Source organism: Oryx dammah, unplaced genomic scaffold, assembly GCF_014754425.2.
Source record: "Oryx dammah isolate SB20612 unplaced genomic scaffold, SCBI_Odam_1.1 HiC_scaffold_9, whole genome shotgun sequence".
Taxonomy (NCBI): Eukaryota; Metazoa; Chordata; class Mammalia; order Artiodactyla; family Bovidae; genus Oryx; species Oryx dammah.
In genome coordinates, this window is record NW_024070193.1 from 58,886,067 (window position 1) to 58,908,957 (window position 22,891).

The window sequence follows — 22,891 nt, forward strand, 5'->3', positions numbered from 1 at the left end:
ACTCAGAGGGCTAAACAATTGAAAAAAAAAAAAAAGAACTCGGGAAATAAAGGTTCAATAATTAAACCCTGAATGAACAAATCAATAATAGTTTTATACAGAAAATTGAGAATAAACTGTCTCAATTTTATATTACTATTTTTTAAAGGGGAAACAAGAACCCTTTTCATCTCATATTCAATTATCAGTAAATTCTTTAAAATATTCAGAACTCCAATGTTTACGACAGTGTGACTAATTATGGTTTATCTGAAGAGGAGCTCTTACTTTAAAGTTTTTAACCATGATTTTCAGGAAGCTATTTCAAGTGGCACTTAAACTTTTAGAGGAGCGCTGACTACTTATGTACACTATGAGTGCTTAGAGACAAAACTCCTACCCTACCTTCAAACTCTCTGTCATTACCATCCTTTATTTGCTGTTCCTTCTTTCATGATCAGACAGAGAGATGAAAACTCAGAAAGTGCAATATTCCACTGTGCCTTTTAATTTTTCCTGTAAACCAGAATATGAAGGAGTGAAGGAAGAAAAAGAGAGAAGAAGGAAATAGAACCCGTTATTTCTTACTGCTAAAATTTGATAAGTATCTGTGATGGAAAAAAGAGAAGACGTCTATTTTAAAATTATTTTAATTTACAAATAGAAAACATCTTGGAAGAAAATGAAAGAAAAACATAAAGCACACAGACAAATTTCTGCTCCAACAGCTTCTCAAATCCTCACTTGTTCACCAATACCCAAGATGAAAACTACTTTTCTAAAAAGGTATTCAGCCACCACTGTAAAAGAAAGAAAGATGGTCAATTTTGAGTATTAAAGATTTTAATAATAATAAATTTGAAATGCAATATGCTGTAATTTTATGGACCCAGGATCAGTTATTTGAGAACCACATCTATATTACTCCAAAACAGCACAAAAGAGAAGAAACTGAACTTTAAAATCTTGGAACTGAAAAGGCCCTTACAGATGATGTGGCTGTTGGAACAGGCTTCATCTGTTAAAACTCAGAATCCTCATTTGAAAAACATGCTTAACAGCGTAGCATAATGTCTTTCATAACAAGATGAAAAATATGAATTACATAACAGGACTGTTAGTTGAGAAGTTTTTCAATTTGATGTACAAACTGGTTCTCAACCACTGTATCTTACCCAAACCACTCAGAAACCTGGATTAATAATAATAACAAAAATTGCTTTCCCTATAGAAGAACATCTAAGTTTCAACAGCATGAACATTAAAATAATATACTGAGATACATGTTTTAAAACTGTAATGTTAAGGAAAGAAGATAATTCCAGTACTAGATGAAAGTTCACTTGGGATTTTCTGTAACATCTTACTGAAAAACCTGAACAATTTGGCCAACCCAAAAATACTCCTTAAAAAAATAACCCTGCATCTAAACTTTAACATAAAGTACTAAAGGCTTACTTCATTAAACTGTATTGCTTAAACTAGAATACCCACAACTATATAAATCCTTTAAATTATAACCTTGTGGATATTAATTCTGACGTCTATAATTGTACAGAAGAGGCAAAAAAACCATCAGATAATTCAGCCTAATGAAAGAGAGGTTTGTTTATTCTTCACTTGCTATCATCTCAAAATGACTGTAATATGCTCTTTCAACAGGAAAAAAGATTTCTTTCAGTTTTACAGTTGTCATGGCATATCATGAAAAGAGTAAGTTTTCTGATAGCTTTTTTCACAAAATGTTTTATTTGGCCCTCACTTTAATGTAAAAACTATCTAGAAAGACATAAACTTTTAACTTTATTTTGATACTAGAAGAATAGTTTTCTAAGCAACTAGCTTCCTAAAAGTCAGAGCTCAACTATCTCTAAGCAGTAGAAATCAGAATTAAGAGAAAGTAAATTTTTAACACTTGTTTCAAAGACCTGTTGGGAACATCTCAATTTCAAAAAGGTGTACCGAGAGTGCCTCATCCTAAAAGGTACTTTAGACCACAACTCATATAATGAAATAAAAGATGTTCTAACATAAAATTAAGATAAATAACAATGCTGAACAGATTCAAAATTCAGAAGTCTTCTATAAGGGAATCTAGCAAAAAGTAATTTAACAAGGGTAATGTTCCATTCTTAGGCTAAAAACACACCACACCAAGGAAACCCAAGATAAAGGAAATTTATTTAGCAGTTATTTGTGAGAAACTGTCTGAAGACTTGAGTCGTTAGCAAGAAAATATCCACAATAGGCAATGGAGTCTAGGTACTGGATTTTTAACAGGGCTAATGAAATGCAAACTGGAGTCTGAAGTGAGGCCTGTGACTCAGAATGAGTAATGGCCTGTACAGTGGTTAAGAACTGAGGCTCTGGAACCTGGATTTCACATGCTGCTCTACCACTTACAGGCATGCAATGTACTTACTCTCCATGCCTCAGTTTCTTCACCTATAAAATGGGTATAATAACACTGCTAATCTCACACAACTGTCATGAGAGTTAAAAAGGTCAACTCACACCAAGCTGTGTGTCCTTGGCACACACCAAGTGCATAATAAATGTTAACAATTATTACTACCATTATGATCATTGGAAAAAGGTTAAGAACCTTACATTGTTCACTTAATTCAACACTTACTCAAGTGCTTTCAATATGCACAAGAGAATACTGTACTAGGTTCTGTAGTACATATATATACACACATATCTACAATATACACACATATATACACATATGCATGAATATATACAGTCATATATTAGTATTACATTATCAATTAAGAAATAATTCTGTAAGTTACATCTGTTTGACAATGGGCTAGGAAGCTGCATAGCAGAAGCACTGAGCTGACACCACAGACTCCACTCTACCCACTCTATTTACTGATTAGGTAGGGGCTGTAGCCCAACGACATTGAGGCTCAGCTTTCCTAATTCTACTTGAGGATTTGCTCCATGATTCCTAAATTCCAAAATTGGCTTTCCTCACTAGGAATATAGCAGAGGTTTCTGAACTGATGGAAGAGATTTGAGATACATGGTCCTTTCCAGGTCTACTCTGTGATCCTTTGTGGCATGTCTGCATAACAGCTATGAAAACCTACTTAAGAAATCCACCTGACCATGCTCATTCAGTCATGTGTCATTCAAAAGACAACTTCCACGAGCATCCATAGTAAAATATCCAGTACTTATGAGATTTATAGTTTACAAAACATCTCCACCTTATAAAATAAGCCTAAAAGGCTTATCTCATGATTAAATATCTAAATGACAGGTAAGGCTCAGAGACCAAGCAAATACAAAATCACAGAGCAAATAAGTACTACAACAGGTACTAAGTCTTTACACAACAAAACTGCCTAAAGCTGACTGCTCTAACTGCACACTGCCACAAGGCGTCCCAACTCAATGAGTGTTTAATGAATCTAAAAAGCAAAAGCATTTAGAAAATAAAGCAATTCCAGTGTTTTTCAGCTTCTCCTCCTCCTAATATGCTAAAGTGTATTAGTATCAGTGTCTCATTACATTAACCACAACTTCCATTTAGGTTTGAAAATTGTTTTTTAGGGTTTTACATGACTTAAGTCACTTATCTTTTCTATAGCCCTAGTCAGGAACTATTATCCCTATTGAATAAACTGGGCACAAAGGAGCTAAGTTGTCCAAAGTTATGACAGCTATTAAGTAACAAGAAAAATCTGAATATAGGCAACCTGGTTTAGGTTTGAACTCTACTACTATAGTGACCTTCAGATGGGGAATATTTCCTCTGCAACTTAATGTTGACAAGTTAATGTACTGCACAAAGAGAACTTGGATTTGAATACTGGTTCTATCACTGAATACCTGTTTTATCTCATACTGAGTACCTTTAACTAGCTTCCTCAATCCTTTAAAATTTTACTTATTAAAAAATGAGTGCCTATCTCACAGAATAGCTTTAAAAATTATGTAATATATAAAGTTACTTTGAATTATCTGGTACTCAGTAAATAGCAGTAGATTCTACCAACATTAACAAATCAAAGAAACATTACATATTAACCAGAAAGCAAACTGTCAACTCAAATGATCTGCATTTTCATTTTATCCTTGATAGTGTCTGTTTCAAAAAGTTTACTTACACAATGATGTTATTAATAGGAATATGGATCAATTTCACAAAAAAGCCAATGAATCCCATTATAGCGAATCCTATTGCTGTTGCCATGGCAATCTTCTGGAATTCTGGATTTAGAAACACAAAATTTACATTACTTTTTGCACTGTCACTGCAAATAAAGGGAAAAAAATTAGCACTGACATAAATAAACTTACTGGTATATACTTCTCCTGATAATAAGTATTAAATATTTTTTTTTAAAAAACATGACATATTAATAGTAAATAAAATATGAGATTTTTAATTTCCCTGTTTTACTTATATTTAAGGAAATATAAAAATGAAGTGCATGTTCATGCTAGTGAACCCATCAATAAGCAGAGAAATATTTATCTTCCTAGCAAATGACCAGAATACCAAAAAGGAAACATGAATACACAGTATTTGTCTTAAAAAATTTTGTAACATTGATAAAAATATCAACTATAAACGCACAGAATGTAATTTTTTATAAACAATAGGCCCACTGTCTTTGATATTATCATGAGGCCAAAAAACAAGGCTTGAAAAACCGAATGGGGTCAAACACAGTTTTATGTAAAGGTTCAGACCCTGTAATGTTTCCATCTAACACTACTTCCTCAGGGAAGCTCTCCCTGCTTGTTAGCTTGGTTAGTGCTCCTATCACATACTGGTAGACCTTCCTCTATCTACCTTACATAATACTTACCACAGCAGTAACTAAAAATTATAATTGTCATTATTTGTTTATGACTGTCTTCCCTCAAAGATTCTAAGCTCCATAAGAGCAAGGACCATTCCCTATTACATATTTTTATATATCATGCTATATATGTAATATAATATGTAATATTATATCATCTATTATATTCCCAGTCCTAACTCAGGCAGCAGTCAGAAAAAAGAGCAGAAATAGACAAATTCTAGTGCATCTTTTAACACATGAATTATGATAAATAAGAAACTTCCTACATTGGTACCAACTATGCTGTTGATTTCATTATAAGGCCTTTTTTGTTTGGGAGAGGTTTAGGGGAAGAGTGACATAGCATGAAGAGTTTCAAAAGATTTTTCAGAGTGGAAATGTGAAAGATACTGAAAACTCTATAAAGTCATTACATATGACCAAGGTAAAAGCAATATGGAAAATAAGGCTGTAACAAATAACCTTATAAGCCTGGAAAACACATAAAAAAGAAAAATCTATAAGGGATGCACAAAGTATACAAAATGTAGCAAAAACTGACAATTCCAAAAAACAATAAAGCAAAAATAAATCAATAAAAGTGATGAAAGAAGTACAACAAGTATTAAACAGGACATTAATATAGGGCTTAGAGAATGCAAAAAAATAATTTTTTTTCTCTCATTCCAAAGCTATTACCTTTTCTATCAGGTTTGGTGCATCTTTTAACCAGCCGAATTGAGTCTTTCACAAACTGCCGGCTTGGCTCAACGAACTGCATTACCTGATCCATGATGTCTGCTTAAAAACCAAAAAGGAATAAAAGATAATCAGTGGTGTTACTTACTATATAGCAAGGACTTGCTGACTTATATCAAAATGTAAATGAGATCATCCTGATATGGATAGATGGATTTCATCTCATTAAAAAAAAAAAAAAAATTACAGATTCCAAGAGTAAATCAACACTATTTTTTGTAATCTCCAGCAAACTATTAAAACAAATGCAGTAAAAAAAAAACACAGGTCTTGCCCCTGTTCTCAATGATCAAGGCGCATGCTCTCAATATAAAAGGGCACTCACTACTAAAGGCTAAGTACCTGACAATACATCCACTCCTTACACACCCTGCAGTCCTCTCACTGTTCCTGTTAAGGAATCAACGGTGTTGAGATGCAACCAAGCATTTTCTATAATTTACTTTAAACTCCCGGGACACCAGGGTCTAGCGCAGTGAGTGCCAACTGGGATGCTTCAAGAGCCCAGAGTAGAGGCAAATGTGGACTTCAATCTGATTGTTCTCTATCTATACAATTTTTAAAACCACAAAATCTGGCTAAACCAAGATTCAGAAGCTATTTAGCTAAACTCTAAATCTTTAGCTTTGGACACACCTTTTAAGGAAAATGGCTATACATTTTATCAACAGGTTCTTCCGTGGAATCTATCACACAACAGGAATGTCATCCAATCCTTAACAGTCACTGGTATTTAATATAACAGCTAATGAAACCAGCTCCTTACTTGTACTTCACTTATTTCTAGCACTTACAACAGCGGCCAGGGACAGAAATACTCAGTAATTTTCTGTTGAATTAGAGCCATTCATAAGAGGAGGTGGTGATTCTACAAATCCCTTTCTATGAAATGTAGCCTCTCTAGGCCCTAGTTTTCTCACCCAGGGTGGGTTGCTAAAACAAGATATATGAAACACTAAAAGTATATCAGGAATTCTATAAACATTCTAGGCCAGCTATGCCAGGCCCAGAATGTTTTCATTTAACTGTTCTTCAACTCCAGTGAGGTTAAAATTTATAGATATCTTGATGAAAGCGAAGCATCTTTTTTTCCTAAACAACGCTTTAACACCCGAAACACTGCACGGAACGTCAGGGAAGGGGATCCAATAACCCCTTCTGAATTGATTCAGACTCTAGATTCACCCTCCCACGTCACAGCACAGGACTGAGCTCTCGAAGACACATTGCACACCCACGGCCCCAGAGCCGACCCCGAAGGGACCCTCTCTGACAACAGAACCGAGCAGAAACGTTCCCACAGAGGTAGCCAAGGACGGCCGACCTCACGGCTTAGGCCCGGGCCGAGAGTCGGCCGGAGGGATCGAGGCCCGGGAAGCCCTTCTCCGTGACTCGCGGCTCTGCGTCAGCCTTCCCCGACGCCTTGTGGACAGGGAGCAGGCGGCCAGAGGGCTCCCCCAAGCCCTCTGCCTTCGCTAGTGCTCAACGGGTAGCTCCGAACCCCAGCCACACGAAACCTCACCTGCCCGCGTCTGCTCACCAGCCAGAGACACGTAGCACAAGAGCCGACAGACAGACGCCCACAGGAACCGGAAACCGGTCCCAAATACCAGCAGCCCACCCCTCCGTTCATTGGGCTTTTGGGAATACGTCAGCGCGCAGGCGCAGTCCGATGCTCGTCTGGGCTACACTTCCGGAAACGGGCGCGCCGATTGCATCACTACGGGGCAGAACTTGGCTTAGGCCTTTCGCGGCGTGCGTGGGGAATGGGGCGTTGCGTTTGTCGCGTGGGTCCCTCCGCTGCCTGGGCGGGGCGTGCATGGTGTGGGCGGCGCTGCGTGGCAAGGTGGCAAGAGCTCTTCCGCTGTGTGGGTGGGCTGCGTGGCTTGTACCTTCCGCTGCGGGAGCGGGACGCGGGCGTGGCGTTCGTCTCTCGGATGCCTCCGCTGCCTGGGCGGGGCGTGCATGGCGTGGGTCCCTCGGCGGTGTGGGCAGGGCTTGCTCCTGGGCGGGTTCTTCATCTCCGGGTGCTCCCCTGGTGGGTTACCTTTGCAGAGCGGGTCCGTACGACAGGGGATTGGCTCTGATGTGTTTCGTCTTGGACGGTTATCTCCTGACTGCCTATTCCTTTGTATTTAATTGTATTGGTCATCATGAACCTTATAAGTAGTATAGTGTTTTATAACCAGTCTCACTCGACAGTCTCATACCCCGAAAAGCTCGCTTTCCTCGTCATGAACCTTATAAGTAGTATAGTGTTTTATAACCAGTCTCACCCGACAGTCTCATACCCCGAAAAGCTCGCTTTCCTCTATATTCCTCTTTGGAGTTCCCTTGGAATTGAAGCCTTCATTGTCTGGGTTTGCCAGTGGGGACGTGGTACAATGTATGCATGTAATCTTGACTATGGGTTTTGCTGAGACTATCATGATGGTTGGTGGTAGGTGGTGAACTTGTCGAGGTGTGATTTTATGTTTTTAGAGTGATCAATCATTTCAACAGTTAGTTATCAAGCACCTACTGTGTATAACACTTGACTAGGTGCTGCGAATGAGCCAGACGTGTCGTACCCTCTTATGGTCTAGTAAGGGAATTTACAGAGTAGGGAAGGGAACAAACAAGATAACAAAGTAACTATAGTTAATAAAATGAAATGGCAGTCCACTCCAGTACTATTGCCTGGAAAATCCCATGGACAGAGGAGCTTGGTAGGCTACAGTCCATGGGGTCACAGAGTTGGACACTACTGAGCGACTTCACTATATGCAAATAAGAAGCCTTCATGGATCACAGGCATGTCTTTAGGAAGGGGCCTACATAACTCAATGCAACTATGAGCCTTGCTTTGCAGGGTCACCCAAGATGACCAGTCATAGTGAAGAATTATGACAAAACATGTTTTATAAATAAAAAAGGTATTGTGAAGGGGGGGAGTAAAGAATGGCAGTGTAAAGACAGGATTCCTTTGGATGTTCACTATAGGACTCTTAAGGCACCTGGGTTAAAGGCCTAGAGATGAAGAATTATTTAAAACCCCAATCTGTCCAGAATTTTAAAATTCTTTAAATTAAGGTAGAATACACATATGAACCTGCTGTATGTATGGACTACCTGCAGTGCAGTGTATGAAAATTGTTAAAAACATAAATTCCTGACCTCTACTTCTACCCACTGAATCAGAATATTTGGATGTTTAGGAGTTAGAAACCTATATAGTTTTAAAACTTACTAGGATTTCTTAGGTACTGAAGTTCATAGCACTGAGAGGTCTAACTCCTCTCTGAACTCTGCTCTCTCAGCTGCTCACATGTATTCCTCTGGTACCCTTGTGCTCCATCGTTAGGCCAAGAGAGGAAGTGTTTCTTAGACCTCTGGGCTTTGAAAAAGTTTTTACTCTGCTTCATTACCAGCATATCCTGTAGTCAAGTATTTTCTGCAATGAGTACTGATATTACCAGGGTCCAGTATTTTGTTTTGACCTGGACAAAAAGCCATAATCGTATCATCACATATTTGGAAAACCTAGGGCAAGAAAACACATATATTTGTGTGTGTGTGTATACATATGTATATTTATATGTGTTTGTGTATATATCTGCATTTGTATTGGTGTATATATATATCTGTGTATATTTGTATGTATATATGTATATCTCAGGTACCCATCACCCTGATATATATATATATATATATATTTATTTATTTATTTATACAGAACAGCACACCATGAGCATTATGGACACCACATTCAAATATTATGTCCTTGTTATTTAGGTGAGAAAAGATTTTTATATTTGGGACTTCCCAGGTGACACTAGTGGTAAAGAACCCACACGCCAATGTAGGAAATGCGAGAGTTGTGGGTTCGATCCCTGAGTTGGGAAGATCCCCTGGAGGAGGGTACAGCAACCCAGTCCAGTATTCTTGCCGGGAGAATCCCATGGATAGCGGATCTTGGTGAGTTACAATCCATGAGGTTGCAAAGAGTCTGACACAGAAGCGACTTTGCACACATGCACACATATTTTTATATCCACACTCGAGTAATTAAAGTTTCAGTTTCTTGAATTGTGATTTTATAGACATAGATAAGGAGATACCAAATTCATACAAGCTTAATACAGCCTTTTACCATGGAAGAGGTGAATTAGAACTATACCATAGCAACATTCCTGTATTTGTCATGAAGTGGTTTAGTAGACTATGCAACCACTAAAAAATAAAAGACTATGCGACCACTGAAAAAATAAAAACTACTATATTGTTTTTCACTATTTAGCTGAAAAACCAATTGTGTATTAGAATAGCATGAATGCCATTTCTCTGAAGAGAAATACACAATCCACCCAAAACCCAAAAGGAGGCAAGAAAGGAGGAAGAGAAAAGAACATTAAAAGCAGTCCAGAAAAACAAAACAGGAGAAGTAAGTATAATCACATCTGTAATTTCATTACATCTAAATATAATTTGTAAGTTTAAAAAGCAAATGTCAAAGTGATTGAAAAATACAAAGATTTAGCTATAAGTTGCATAAATACACTTTAAATATAAAGACATAGGTTGCAAGTAAATAGATGGAAATGAAAGCAATGAAAAGATGTCAAAATTTGGTACCAGGGTTTGTTGATACCAGATAATAGTAGATAACGTAGACTTTAACATAGGAATTACTAGAGATACAAAGAGGGTATTTTCATAATGATAAAAGGTATATCAATCATAATACCTTCACCAGGAAGGTATCTCAATCATAAATTTCTGTGCACCTAGTAACAGCTTCAAAATACAGGGAAAAAAATTACAAAAAAAAAAAAAATTCTACCAACAAGCAGGAGATTTTAAGTCTTCATTCCACAACTTAGAAGCATTAGACAAATAAGAAAATCAACAAAGAAATAGAAGGTCTGAGCAACTTTGTCAACTACTCTACCCTAATTAGTCTACTAGTGGAGCACTACCCCCAAAAGTGAATATACATTGATTTCAAGTGCACATGGTAACTTTACAAAGATATACACTGGGTCATAGAATAAGTCTTAAAGAGCAATCAAATCATACACTGTTTTTCCTGACCACTGTGGGATTAGAAATCTATAAAAACTAGGTACCTAGAAAAATCCCAAGTATTTGGATATTAAATAACATGCTTCTAAATAAATAATCCAAAGAGTCAAAGAAGGAGTCACAAGAGAAATTAAAAAATTTATTGAACCAAATGAGAATGTAGTATACCAAGCTGAAAGATCACTGTACACTCACAAGAATGTGTAAAAAGGTTGACAACATCAAATCTGGGCATAAATAAAGATCAATCAGAACTCTTATCATTGTCAACAAGAATGTAAAATGATACATAGCAGTTATACCACCCTATAATCCTTCAATTTCAATGTTATTTACTGAAAAGATGTGAAAATATGTTCACCAAAGGACTTGTACAAAAATATAGCCAAAAAACTAAAAGTGAGTCAGGGATCCATCAATAGAGAATGAATGGACAAAACGATGTATTTTCCACATTGTTTCCACTAATTCACAACTGAGGAAAAAAAATCTATATCTATCTCTATATATATATTTGTATATGTTTATGTAACAACATTAAAAGTGAAAGTTGTTCAGTCGTGTCTGACTATTTACGACCCCATGGACTATATAGTCCATGGAATTCTCCAGGCCAGAATACCAGAGTGGGTAGCCTATCCCTTCTCCAGTGGAGCTTCCTGATCCAGGAATCAAACTGAGATCTACATGGCAGGTGGATTCTCTGTCAACTGAGCTATCAGGGAAGCCTGTAACAACATTGATGAATATCAAAAACACTGTGGTGAATGAAAGAAGTCTATGCAAAAGACTGCATACTGTAAATAATATTCAGAAGACATTCTAGACAAGGCAAAATTAATACATGGTGAAACAGGGTTTGGGCATAGGGAACTTGGGGGTGAACGGTAATGTAACTTAACAGGGGTTAGGATTAAATAGGAGTCTTATTTCAAACTGACATAAAACACCACCAACTGAATGGTTTACACAGTAAACACATTGCTCACATTTATAGAAGATAGAATGCCAGTGTGGTTGGGTTCTTGGTAGGGGGTGTCACCCTGGTTACCAATGGCTGTCTTCTCAACTTATCCACAATTACTCTGATCCCACCATGGGGGCTCCACCCTTATCACCTAACTACCTCCCAAAGCCCCACTTCCAAGTGCCATTGCATAGCTGCTTCAACAATGAACCCTCATTCATCACTGAATATTCGATCCAAGGAAGAGTTGTGTGCATTTCTCACAGCTCACTAAATGGTACTCTTAAGGTGTGCATTCTACTGTATCTAAAATTTACTTCAGAAAATAAAGCACTATACATGAATACTGAACTCTAGCTAAATGATATAACTGCTGACAGAAGTAACATGTACAGGTAGAAGGACAATCATTGTAAGGCTCATTTGTGGTTGTATGGCTATTCACGGAACAATTCATCTCAATTTATATGTATGTTTTAAAATTCTTGTAATGTGGAAAACAGTCTAATATACACAGCACTAACAGACTGGTTTCACATAGGAAAAGGAGTACGTCAAGGCTGTATATTGTCACCCTGCTTATTTAATTTCTGTGCAGAATACATCATGAGAAACGCTGGGCTGGAAGAAACACAAGCTGGAATCAAGATTGCCAGGAGAAATATCAATAACCTCAGATATGCAGATGACACCACCCTTATGGCAGAAAGTGAAGAGGAACTAAAAAGCCTCTTGATGAAAGTGAAAGAGGAGAGTCAAAAAATTGGCTTAAAGCTCAACATTCAGAAAATGAAGATCATGGCATCCAGTCCCATCAGTTCATGGGAAATAGATTGGGAAACAGTAGAAACAGTGTCAGACTTTACTTTTTTGGGCTCCAAAATCACTGCAGATAGTGACTGCAGCCATGAAATTAAAAGATGTTTACTGCTTGGAAGAAAAGTTATGACCAACCTACATAGCATATTGAAAAGCAGAGACATTAACTTTTCCAACAAAGGTCCATCAAGTCAAGGCTATGGTTTTTCCAGTGGTCATGTATGGATGTGAGAGTTGGACTGAAGAAAGCTGAGCACCGAAGAATTGATGCTTTGAACTGTGGTGTTGGAGAAGACTCTTGAGAGTCCCTTGGACTGCAAGGAGATCCAACCAGTCCATTCTGAAGGAGATCAGCCCTGGGATTTCTTTGGAAGGACTGATGCTAAAGCTGAAGCTCCAGTACTTTGGCCACCTCATGCGAAGGGTTGACTCATTGGAAAAGACTCTGATGCTGGGAGGGATTGGGGTCAGGAGGAGAAGGGGACGACAGAGGATGAGATGGCTGGAAGGCATCACGGACTCGATGGACGTGAGTCTGAGTGAACTCCAGGAGTTGGTGGTGGACAGGGAGGCCTGGTGTGCTGCGATTCATGGGTCGCAAAGAGTCAAACACGACTGAGTAACTGAACTGAACTGAAATGAAGTTTTAACAATTTTGTCTTGACGTAATATTGGATATAAATTGAAAGTATACATGGTAGAAAATTTAAGTTGTCCCTCAATTTAAAAAATCAGTGAAATATTGATAGTGTTATTTGATATAAGCTGAATCAGCCCTCCATTTAGATTTCCAAGTCTTTGTATGAAGTAAGAAAATGTTTTAAAAAATCCTTGTATAGATACAGGATTAAAAAAAAACAACAAGCTTAAACAATATACCCTCCAGGTAGTTTAAGTAATATTTAAATTGCATATGGGATATATGATATTTTTTCATTTATTTTACTCCCAAGTAGATCTCTGTGCTCATTTGAGAGTTGAAAGTTCAATCTCTATATCTTTTATAGATTTTCAGAATGGGTACAGGCATACCTTAGAGACATGAGTTTGTTTCCAGACCAGTGTTAAATAGTAAGTATCACAATAAGCAAGTCACATAAATTTTTGGGTTTCCCAATGCATATAAAAATTATGTTTACACTATAGCATAGTCTGTTAAGTGTGCAGTAGCATTATACCTTAAAAATGTACATTAATGAAAAAGAACTTTATTGCTAAAAACTGCTAACCATCATCTGAGCCTTCAGTGAATTGTAATATTTTTGCTGGTGGAGGATCTTGCGTGGAAGTTGATGGTGGCTGTGGCAATTTCTTTAAAAAGACAGCAGTTAAGTTTGGCACATCAATCAACACTTCCTTTCACCTGAACACTTAGAGGCTGTTAACTAGCCTAATTTCACTATTGTTGTGTCTCAGGGAATGGGTAGGCCTGAGCAGAGGGGGAGAGATGATCAGTGGAGTGGTCAGAGCAGGCACAACATTTATCAAGTTCTCTGTCTTATACGAGCATGGTTTGTGGTGCCCAAAATAATTACAATAGTAGCAACAAATATTGCTCATCACAAATGACCGTAACAAATACAAAAAAAATGAAACATATTGAAATACTGTGAGAATTACCAAGCTGTGTTTCAGAGATATGAAGGGAGTAAATGCTGTTGGAAAAATGGTGCCAGTAGATTTGCCCAACACAGGGTTGCCATAGATCTTCAATTTGTAGAAGTGTGGTATCTGTGAAGTGCAGTAAGTTCAGTTCAGTTCAGTCACTCAGTCGTGTCCGACTCTTTGCGACCCCATGAATTGCAGCAAACCAGGCCTCCCTGTCCATCACCAACTCCCGGAGTTCACTCAGACTCATGTCCATCGAGTCAGTGATGGCATCCAGCCATCTCATCCTCTGTCGTCCCCTTCTCCTGCCCCCAATCCCTCCCAGCATCAGAGTCTTTTCCAATGAGTCAACTCTTCGCATGAGGTGGCCAAAGTACTGGAGTTTCAGCTTCAGCATCATTCCTCCCAAAGAAATCCCAGGGCTGATCTCCTTCAGAATGGACTGGTTGGATCTCCTTGCAGTCCAAGGGACTCTCAAGAGTCTTCTCCAACACCACAGTTCAAAAACATCAATTCTTTGGTGCTCAGCCTTCTTCACAGTCCAACTCTCACATCCATACATGACTACTGGAAAAACCATAGCCTTGACTTGATGGACCTTTGTTGGCAAAGTAATGTCTCTGCTTTTGAATATGCTCTCTAGGTTGGTCATAACTTTTCTTCCAAGGAGTAAGCGTCTTTTAATTTCATGGCTGCAGTCACCATCTGCAGTGATTTTGGAGCCCAAAAAAGTAAAGTCTGACACTGTTTCCACTGTTTCCCCATCTATTTCCCATGAAGTGATGGGACCAGATGTCATGATCTTAGTTTTCTGAATGTTGAGCTTTAAGCCAACTTTTTCACTCTCCTCTTTTACTTTCATCAAGAGGCTTTTTAGCTCCTCTTCACTTTCTGCCATAAAGCTGGTGTCATCTGCATATCTGAGGTTATTGATATTTTCCTGGCAATCTTGATTCCAGCTTGTGTTTCTTCCAGCCCAGTGTTTCTCATGATGTACTCTGCATAGAAGTTGAATAAGCAGGATGACAATATACAGCCTTGATGTACTCCTTTTCCTATTTGGAACCAGTCTGTTGTTCCATGTCCAGTTCTAACTGTTGCTTCGTGACCTGCATACAGGTTTCTCAAGAGGCAGGTCAGGTGGTCTGATATTCCCATCTCTCTCAGAATTTTCCACAGTTTATTGTGATCGAGACAATCAAAGGCATTGGCATGGTCAATAAAGCAGAAATAGATGTTTTTCTGGAACTCTCTTGCTTTTTCCATGATCCAGCGGATGTTGGCAATTTGATCTCTGGTTCCTCTGCCTTTTCTAAAACCAGCTTGAACATCAGGAAGTTCACGGTTCACGTATTGCTGAAGCCTGGCTTGGAGAATTTTGAGCATTACTTTACTAGCATGTGAGATGAGTGCAATTGTGTGGTAGTTTGAGCATTCTTTGGCATTGCCTTTCTTTGGGATTGGAATGAAAACTGACCTTTTCCAGTCCTGTGGCCACTGCTGTTTTCCAAATTTGCTGGCATATTGAGTGCAGCACTTTCACAGCATCATCTTTCAGGATTTGAATTAGCTCAACTGGAATGCCATGACCTCCACTAGCTTTGTTCGTAGTGATGCTTTCTAAGGCCCACTTGATTTCACATTCCAGGATGTCTGGCTCTAGATGAGTGATCATACCATTGTGATTATCTGGTCATGAAGATCTTTTTTGTACAGTTCTTCTGTGTATTCTTGCCACCTCTTCTTAATATCTTCTGCTTCTGTCAGGTCCATACCATTTCTGTCTTTTATCGAGCCCATTTTTGCATGAAATGTTCCCTTGGTATCTCTAATTTTCTTGAAGAGATCTCTAGTCTTTCCCATTCTGTTGTTTTCTTCTATTTCTTTGCATTGATCGCTGAAGAAGTCTTAAGAAAATGAGTTATGCATTTTTTAAAACATATAATTAGAGGTATCATTGCAGTAATTGAAGTAGTTCTATTGTGGTTATAAAAGTAAATATCACATGATAAAACATCTATGTATTTATATATGTTTGTGCTTAGAAAAAGCCTTTAACGATATAGATTTGATAATGCTTGCTAATATCGATTTTATAATGTTAAACTTTTGTTAATATTGACAATTTTTACTAGTTTAAATTTCTTAACTTTTTCAAGTTCTTTTTTTCTAAGGTAATATTTGAAAAGCAAGAGATAGTAAAACACTACAGATGACTTAGTTTAAAAAAAATTGCAAGAAAAAAAAGTCAAATATATCTAAAAATATATTATATATATTTAAAAATAAAATTTATATTTTATATAAATAAAAATATATAAATATATCTAAAAATATATCTATATACCCACGTGTAATAACATATTTTAATTCAATAGGCAAGCTTCTACTTAATAGGCTAATTATAATATTAAAATTATTGTTAATCATTTCGAGTGATACTCCTATTGTCCTAAGCTTTAAGGTATACGAAATAAGACTTGCTAATTGGTGAGTGAAGTAGATAATCCACCAATTTATTTCTTCCATAAACTCAATTCTGCATAATGATTAAGTCTGTGATTGTACAATTTTTGGTCAGTATAGCATTTTAATCCATCGTGTAAAGGCAGACAGGAAAAGATAAGACAGTGGTTTCTATTACTACCTAACCCCCAAAGTTATGCAGTACTGCTACAGAGGGTAGAACCTGTGTAAACATGTGCAAGTATGGAGTCAAAATGAAACCAAATATCGTATATTTAGAGCAGAGTACATATTTGTGATCATATTTTTGAAGTAATTTTAGCAAAAATAATACACATTAATGGACAATACAGACAAGTACAAAGAAAATGCTAAAAATTAACCACCATCCTTTATCTACTAAAATGCTTCACTAACAGATAAACCTAACTCCAGTTCTCTCTCTGTCAGTATACAGATAGAAAAAATACAATCATATTAAAATTATGTTTAGAATATTAAATTTACTTTATCTGAGTTTAACAGAAGAGAAATGAACTTAAATGAAAATGAAAGAATTTGTAAATTTCTGAATGTAAGATAAGTATTTCTTTCAGTTCAGTTCAATTCAGTTGCTCAGTTGTGTCCAACTCTTTGAGACCCCATGGACTGCAGCATGCCAGGCCTCCCTGTCCATCACCAGCTCCTGGAGCATACTCAAATTCATGTCCATAGAGTCGGTGATGCCATCCAACCATCTCATACTCTGTTGTCCACTTCTCCTCCCACCTTCAATCTTTCCCAGCATCATGGTCTTTTCCAGTGAGTCAGTTCTTTGCATCAGGTGGCCAAAGTATTGGAGTTTCAGCTTCAACATCAGTCCTTCCAATGAACACCCAGGACTGATTTCCTTTAGGATGGACTGGTTGGAGCTCCTTGCAGTATTTTTTACCACATGCTATATTGCTCCTTAATTACAGCTCTTAGATCAAGAGAAAACATTAGGTTGAACTAATTATAAGATATTTATTCTTGGGTATATATGTATACCTGTGGCTGATTCATGTTGAGATTAGACAGAAAACAACAAAATTCTGTAAAGCACTTATCCTTCAATTAAAAAATAAATAATTTTAATACAAAGCATTTATTCTTAAAATGTTTTAATTTTAATAAAATTGGTGCTCCACTGTGATGAGAAAATTCACACACTTCCTCTCTCTCTATTCCCCTCCCCTCCAGTTTCTGTTACTGTATTGGAATAGCCCCTACGTAAGGAATGAATCTATTGGTTGAAGCCCACTTTAACTCTTAAAACAATAAAGTTAAAATTGTAAGACCCCCACAGTCACATTCATCATCATACTAGAAATCCTAGTCCATTATGTAGAAGGGTGGTGGTGCGGGAAGGCAGGTAGATTGAGAAGAAAAACACTTGTCTTTTTTCACAGATGACATGATAGTCTATGTAGAAAATCCCCAAAAGTTCAACAATCAAATCTTCTGGCACTAATAAGCAATTGTAGTAAGATTACAAGATACCAAGTTAATATACAAAAGTCAAGTTCTTTCCTAGACACTAGCAATGAAAAATTGGAATTTTAAATTAAAGTCCTTCATTTTTATTAGCACCAAAAAAGGGGAAGAGGGAGGAAAGATGCAGGCAAACAAGTATAAATTTAGCAAAATATGTGCAAGATTTACACTAAGAAAACTACAAAATTGATGAAAGTAATGAAAATCTAAATATTAATAAGTAGAGAGATATTCTATATTCATGGATAGGAAGACTCTAGATGTGAGTAACTCCCAAAATGTTATTCAGCACAAAAATCTTATCAAAACCCCAGGAAATTATTTTGGATATCAACAAAATGCTTCCAAAATTTGTGGAAAGATGAGTAGCCAATTGAAGAAGAATAAAGTTGAAGAATCGTCACTACTAGACTTTAAGACTTACATACACCTGTAGTGATCAAGACAATGTGATATTGGTGAAAGAACAGATAAATAGATCAACTGAACAAAATAGAAAATCCAGAAGTAGACCTACACAGATGAGACAATTGATTTTTGACAAAGAAGTAAATGCAATTCAATGGAGCATAGATCATCTTTTCAGCAAAATGTACTGAAACAACTGCACATCCAAGAACAAATCTTAGACTTTTGCAAAAATTATCTCAAAATGGATCATAGACTTGAATGTAAAATGCAAAACTCCAAAAGTCTAGAAGTTAACATAAGAAAGAACAGAGGTGACATTGGATTTGGTGATTTATTTAGATACAACACCAAAAGTGTGATCCATGAAAGAAAAAAAAAATAGCATGACATTATCTAGATCAAAAACTTGTGCTCTACATAAAGACATAGTTAAGAGAATGAAAAGACAAGTAACCAACTGGAATAAAATAGATGCAAAACACATGTCTGATGAAAGATGCATTCAAAATATGCAAAGAACCCTTGAAAGTCAGCAACTAAGAAAATTCAAAAATGGCAAAAGTTCTGGACAAGATACCTCACCAAAAAAGATATACAAATGACAAATATGAAAAAGTGCTTGGTGTCACATGTCATCAGGGGACTGCAGATTAAAACAATGACATACCACTATATGCCTGTTAGAATCCCTAAAATACAAAATACTGACAACAGCAAGTGTTAACAAGGATATGGAACAATGAGAAATCATTCATCACTAATAGGTATGCGAAATGGTACAGTTACGTTGGAAGACACTTTGGTAGTTTCTTAAAAAGCTAAATAAAATCTTACTATACTATCCAGCAGTCACACTCCTTGGTGAGTATGACAACCCAAATAAGTTGAATACCTACACAGGAATTTTTTATAGCAGGTTTATTTATGACTATGAGATGTGGAGGCAACCAAGATGTCTTTCAGTAGATGAATGGATGGACAAACTCTGACACATCCATAGAATGGAATATTATCCAGTGATAATATTGATGATGGCAGAAAGCTATCAATGTTTGAAAAGATGTGGAGGAAGCTTAATGCATATTTCTAAGTGAAAGAAGCCAGTCTGAAAAGACTATTTACTGTATGAGTCTTGCTATATGACATTCTGGAAAAGGCAAGACTGTAAAGACAGTAAAAAGTTAGTGGTTGCCAAGGGCTTGAGGGAAGGAGAAAGGAATGAGTATGTGGAGCATGGGATTTTGAGTGCATGGAAACTATCTGTGTGATACCACAATGGTGGCCACACGATAGTATGCATTTGTCAAAACTCATAAAACTGTACAACACAAAGAGTGATCAGTTCAGTTCTGTTCAGTCTCTCAGTCGTGTCCAACTCTTTGTAACCCCATTGACTGCAGGACACCAGGCCTCCCTGTCCATCACCAACTCCCAGAGTTTACTCAAATGCATGTCCATTGAGTCAGTAATGACACCCGACCATCTCATCCTTTGTCGTCCCCTTCTCTTCCTGCCTTCAGTCTTTCCCAGCATAAGGGTCTTTTCCAGTGAGTCAGTTATTTGCATCAGGTGGCCAAAGTATTGAAGTTTCACCTTCAACATCAGCCCTTCCAATGAATATTCAGGGCTGATCTCCTTTAGGATGGACTGGTTAGATCTCCTTGCAGTCCAAGGGACTCTCAAGAGTCTTCTCCAACACCACAGTTCAAAAGCATCAGTTCTTTGGCGCTCAGCTTTCTTTATAGTCCAACTCTTACATCCATACATGACCACTGGAAAAACCATAGCCTTGACGAGATGGACCTTTGTTGGCAAAGTAATGTCTCTGCTTTTTACTATGCTGTCTAGGTTGGTCATAACTTTTCTCCCAAGGAGTAAGCATCTTTTAATTTCATGGCTGCAATCACCATCTGCAGTGATTTTGGAGCCCCCCAAATAAAGGATAATACCCAATGTAAATTGTAGACTTTGGTTAATAATGTATTCATCGATGGTAACAGATATACACTAGCAAGTTGTCAGTAAGGGGAAACTGTACAGATGAAGTGGGAGTAGTCATTTTATATGCTTTATATTTAATTTTTCTGTAAACCTAAAACAACTAAAAAATAAATTAAGTGAAAAAAAACTTATAAGACTCCAGGAAACGGGAAGAAATGAGTTATTCTTTCCATACTGCTCATGAAGTTATTATGGCAAGAATACTAGACATCATATTAAAAAGCAGAGACACCAGTTTGCCAACAAATATCCGTATACTCAAAGTTACAGTTTTTCCAGTAGTCATGTATGAATGTGAGAGTTGTACCATAAAGAAGGCTGAGTGCCAAAGAACGATGATTTTGAATTGTGGTGCTGGAGAAGACTCTTGAGAGTCTCCTAGACTACAAGAAGATCAAACCAATCAATCCTAAAGGAAATGAACACTGAATATTCATTGGAAGGACTGGTGCTGAAGCTGAAGCTCCAATACTTTGGTCACCTAATGTGAAGAGCCAACTCATTGGAAAAGACTCTGATGCTAGGAATGACTGAAGGCAAAAATAGAAGCCAGAAGATGAGATGGTTGGATGGCATCACCGACTCAATGGACATAAATTTGAGCAAACTCTGGGAAATAGTGAAGGACGGGGAAGCCTGACATACTTCAGTCCATAGGGTTGCAAAGAGTTGGACATGACTTAGCGACTGAACAACAACAAAGAGTCATTCTGCTGTTTTCTTTATGCTCTATCAAAGTTAGTCTCTCAGTCTTTGTGTCCTCATGGACTGTAGCCCTCTGTCCATGGAATTCTTCTGACAGGAATACTGGAGTGTGTAGCCATTCCCCTCTCCAGGGGCTCTTTCTGACCCAGGGATCAAATCTGTATCTACTGCATTACAGGCAGATTGTTTACCATCTGACCCTCTAGGGAAGCCCAAGGCTCTATCAAAACCACTGTTAAACAACATTGAGCATCCTGTGCTCTTTCCCTCTACCAGTCAGCCCATTTCTCCCCCAAGATTGTGAGAGTCCAGCATGTTTCCAAGACAAAGTGGATGGGACTACTTTGATCACAAACCTAGTTATAACCAGCGGGCTCATTTCAAGAAGGCAAGAGGTTCTGAACTTTTCATAGCGTCCCGTGAGGCTTAAATAGTGGAGCATGATGACATTCATTTTGTACTTTCTTTATGTCAAGGCATAGAGAGTGTTAGGGGCTGAAGTATGTCTCCCCAGAACTTACATGTTGAAATCCTAAGCCCCAGAACCTCAGAATGTGATTGTGTTAAATATTTGTGGATGGGGCCTTTAAAGAGGTAATTAAGTTAAGGCCATTATTGTGGCTCTATTCTAGTGTTCTTGTAAGAAAAGAAAGTTTGGACACAGACAGGTGCAGAAGGCAGGTGGTATGAAGATGCAGAGTAAGACAGCCATCTGCAGTTAAAGAGAGAGATCTCACAAGAACACTGCCCTGCTGATATCTTGATCTCAGACTTCTAGCCTCCAGAATTGTGAGAAAATAAGTGTCTGTTTATGACACACCCTTACAATAGAAAGCAAAGAGGGACTAGAGTCTCTTGGTGAAAGTGAGAGAGGAAAGTGAAAAATCTGGTTTAAAACTCAACATTCAGTAACAAAGATCATGGCATTTGGTTCCATCATTTCATGGCAAATAGATGGGAAACAATGGAAACAGTGACAGACTTTATTTGGGGGGGCTCCAAAATCACTACAGATGGTGATTGCAGCCATGAAATTAAAAGGGACTTGCTTCTTGGAAGAAAAGCTATGACAAACTTAGACAGCATATTAAAAAGCAGAGATATTACTTGGCCAACAAAGGTCTGTGTAGTCAAAGCTATGGTTTTTCCAGTAGTCCTGTGTGGATGTGAGAACTGGACAATAAAAAAGGCTGAGCACTGAAGAACTGATGCCTTCAAGCTCTGTTGAGAGAGTCCCTTGGACTGCAAGGAGATCAAACCAGTCCATCCTAAAGGAAATAAACCCTGAATATTCATTGGAATGACTGATTCTGAGATTGAAGCTCCAATATTTTGGCCACCTGAGGCAAAGAGCCAACTCATTGGAAAAGACCCTGATGCTGGGAAAGATTGGAAGCAGGAGGAGAAGGGGACAACAGAGGATGAGATGGTTGGATGGCATCACCGATGCAATGGACATGAGTTTCACAAACTCCAGGAGATGGTGAAGGACAGGAAAGGCTGGCATGCTGCAGTCCACTGGGGTCACAAAGGATGGACATGACTGAGCAACAGAACAACAACATCAAAAATTTCTGTAAGTCATCCAGTCCGTTACGGTGCTTTGTTATGGCAGTCTTGCAAACTAGGGCAAGTTTTTATTGCTCCCCCCGCTTTTTTTTTGCTCTGTTTTCTAACAAATAAAAAGTTCAAGGAAGTATAATTTTTGGACATACAGTAACATCATATGAATATAAAAATCATGAAATGTTGTCTTCTATCGTTGCACTATAGAATTAACCTTCAGGAA

The 22,891-nt window shown here is 37.6% G+C and overlaps 1 protein-coding gene across 1 annotated transcript; it reads right to left on the minus strand.

The window, feature by feature from the left end:
* Positions 1–611: 611 nt before the first annotated feature.
* Positions 612–7,182, minus strand: SEC61G (SEC61 translocon subunit gamma). The gene is made up of 4 exons (XM_040246356.1): positions 7,073–7,182; positions 5,487–5,590; positions 4,104–4,206; positions 612–779 (listed from the first exon to the last, which is right to left on the minus strand). Exons 1-4 carry the CDS (start codon positions 7,177–7,179, stop codon positions 770–772), a joined length of 324 nt encoding a protein of 107 aa, XP_040102290.1. The 5' UTR covers positions 7,180–7,182; the 3' UTR covers positions 612–769.
* Between the last annotated feature and the right edge of the window lie 15,709 nt (positions 7,183–22,891).